The sequence below is a fragment of the Etheostoma spectabile genome, chromosome 18 (genome assembly GCF_008692095.1).
Source record: "Etheostoma spectabile isolate EspeVRDwgs_2016 chromosome 18, UIUC_Espe_1.0, whole genome shotgun sequence".
Lineage (NCBI taxonomy): Eukaryota > Metazoa > Chordata > Actinopteri > Perciformes > Percidae > Etheostoma > Etheostoma spectabile.
In genome coordinates this window covers 14606148-14607978 of record NC_045750.1, presented here as the reverse complement: position 1 = coordinate 14607978, position 1831 = coordinate 14606148, and the positions used below count along the sequence as shown (strand labels likewise).

The following is a 1831-nucleotide window of genomic DNA, read 5'->3' as shown; positions in this document are numbered from 1 at the left end:
ACACACACACACACACACACACACACACACACGCGCGCACGCACACACACACACGTGCACGCACACACACACACACACACACGCGCACGCACACACACACATGCTAACCACATGTGCGTTAGCCATATATAATTCTAACACCCTTTCAAGATGTTTTTCTTCCTATGTTGCTCTTTACTCTCTCCTAATTCATTTGAAGGCCTGGAATTAGCACCTGCTGAGTGTCAAAATCCAGTTAAATGTCTGCTTGGCATGCCAGCTTTTTTTAAGATGGCAACATTTGAACAGCACCTTCTATTCTAAACGCTACAGCCACTCCTCACTTGCTGCCTTTCAGTGTAAACATGCACAAAGTGCTTTCCTCTAAGCTTTTTTTTTCTTTGCTCTCTGAATGAGGGCTGGAAGTAAGAATTATTATCATTATTATTTTCTTGAGTAATCATTTATTCTATAAAGTGTCAGAATATTTTGAAAAATGCCCTCACAGTTTAAAAAAAACCTAAGTTCACTTCTTAAAATGTCTGAATTACAAAAAATATTTATCTTAGTAATCCAAAAGACAAAGAAAATTAGCCCTATGCTCATATTTGAGAAGCTGGAACAAGTGAATATTTGGTTTAAAAATGACTTAAACCACTTTCAAAAAAAGTTGCTTTTCAAAAAAATGAGTTTTCTGTCAATTTATTGATTATTTTCGATCTAATCTAATCTAGAACAATAACAAGTGTGAATACTAAAAAATATATGTGTAAATTAATGTAATCTGAAAGGAATTGTATGTCTATGTAAATTAGAGTTTTGTGTTTTGCATTTCTCCTGGTAGGTTTATGGAATTTTTTCAGCCTTGAACTTGAATTAGACTCCTGATCACTCCTATCTTCAGCTAGTTTTCTTTTTAGAAGAACCTTTAAACTTTACCTCTCTATCTCTGTCTCTTAATCTCTGCCTCACTCAGCTTGTCTGACTGCTGTCTTTCTCACCGTCCTCTCTCAGTGACAACGCGGTGACTTCGGACGACCTCCTGGCTTGGTTGCGTCCATTCTGCGGTGACGCGGCGCTCCCCGTGCGGCCTCGAATCGACGTGCTGCAGATCCTGGAGAGTAACTTTAGCCTCCGAGACAGCGACGTCCGTCTTCTGCTGCTCTACAGAACTCAGGCTGTTCTGAAAGACAGAGAGGTAACGTGTACAGCTGCAATCACACACACAAACACAGCCACGACTCATCAGTCACTAACACACTGACAATTTGAGGTGTTGAGTATAAATTACTTGAGAAACAATTTGAATACCAAGGACACTAAAAAACTGGTACTGGTGACACTGGTACTGGTACTGGTACTTGACTGTTTGGGTATTTTTCTGTTCTTTTTTCCATAACGTCAAATGCTGGGCAATACATTTTGAAACAAAGTGATGGGTGGAAGGAAGAGAGAACAGGGTAGAAATGGTGTAATGAATATGTAAAGAGAATGTATAAATTACTCACTCATCCCATCTAGAAACGTGAATGATATGAATGATACACATTACCATTATGTAACAGCATGGGCTTTGAGCTATAAAAAGCTAGAATAAGCTGGTGTACTGCTTAAAGGTGCCCTGCCACACGTATTTCATTTGTGTTAATGTCTGAAGTTCATGGAGTTTTGTGGAAAAAATGCCTTGGTTACCTTGTTTCAAGCCATTCTATCGTGGTATAGAAAGCCTGCAGGAAGAATCAGCTTGAATTGTGCCAGTTCTCATTAATATTCAGCGAGCTAAGCTGTTTGACTCTGATTGGCTAATCGATAGCCAATGAGAGCCTGGCTATCAGTATCCTTTACCCAGCGC

General features: G+C 39.5%; 1 protein-coding gene across 1 annotated transcript in view; it reads left to right on the top strand.

Annotated features, from left to right (window-relative positions):
- Positions 1–1831, top strand: part of nbas (NBAS subunit of NRZ tethering complex) — a 185629-nt gene that overhangs the window by 119603 nt on the left and 64195 nt on the right. Inside the window, 1 exon segment of the mRNA XM_032542394.1 lies at positions 994–1177. Within this exon segment, the coding sequence (XP_032398285.1) occupies positions 994–1177 (184 nt within the window).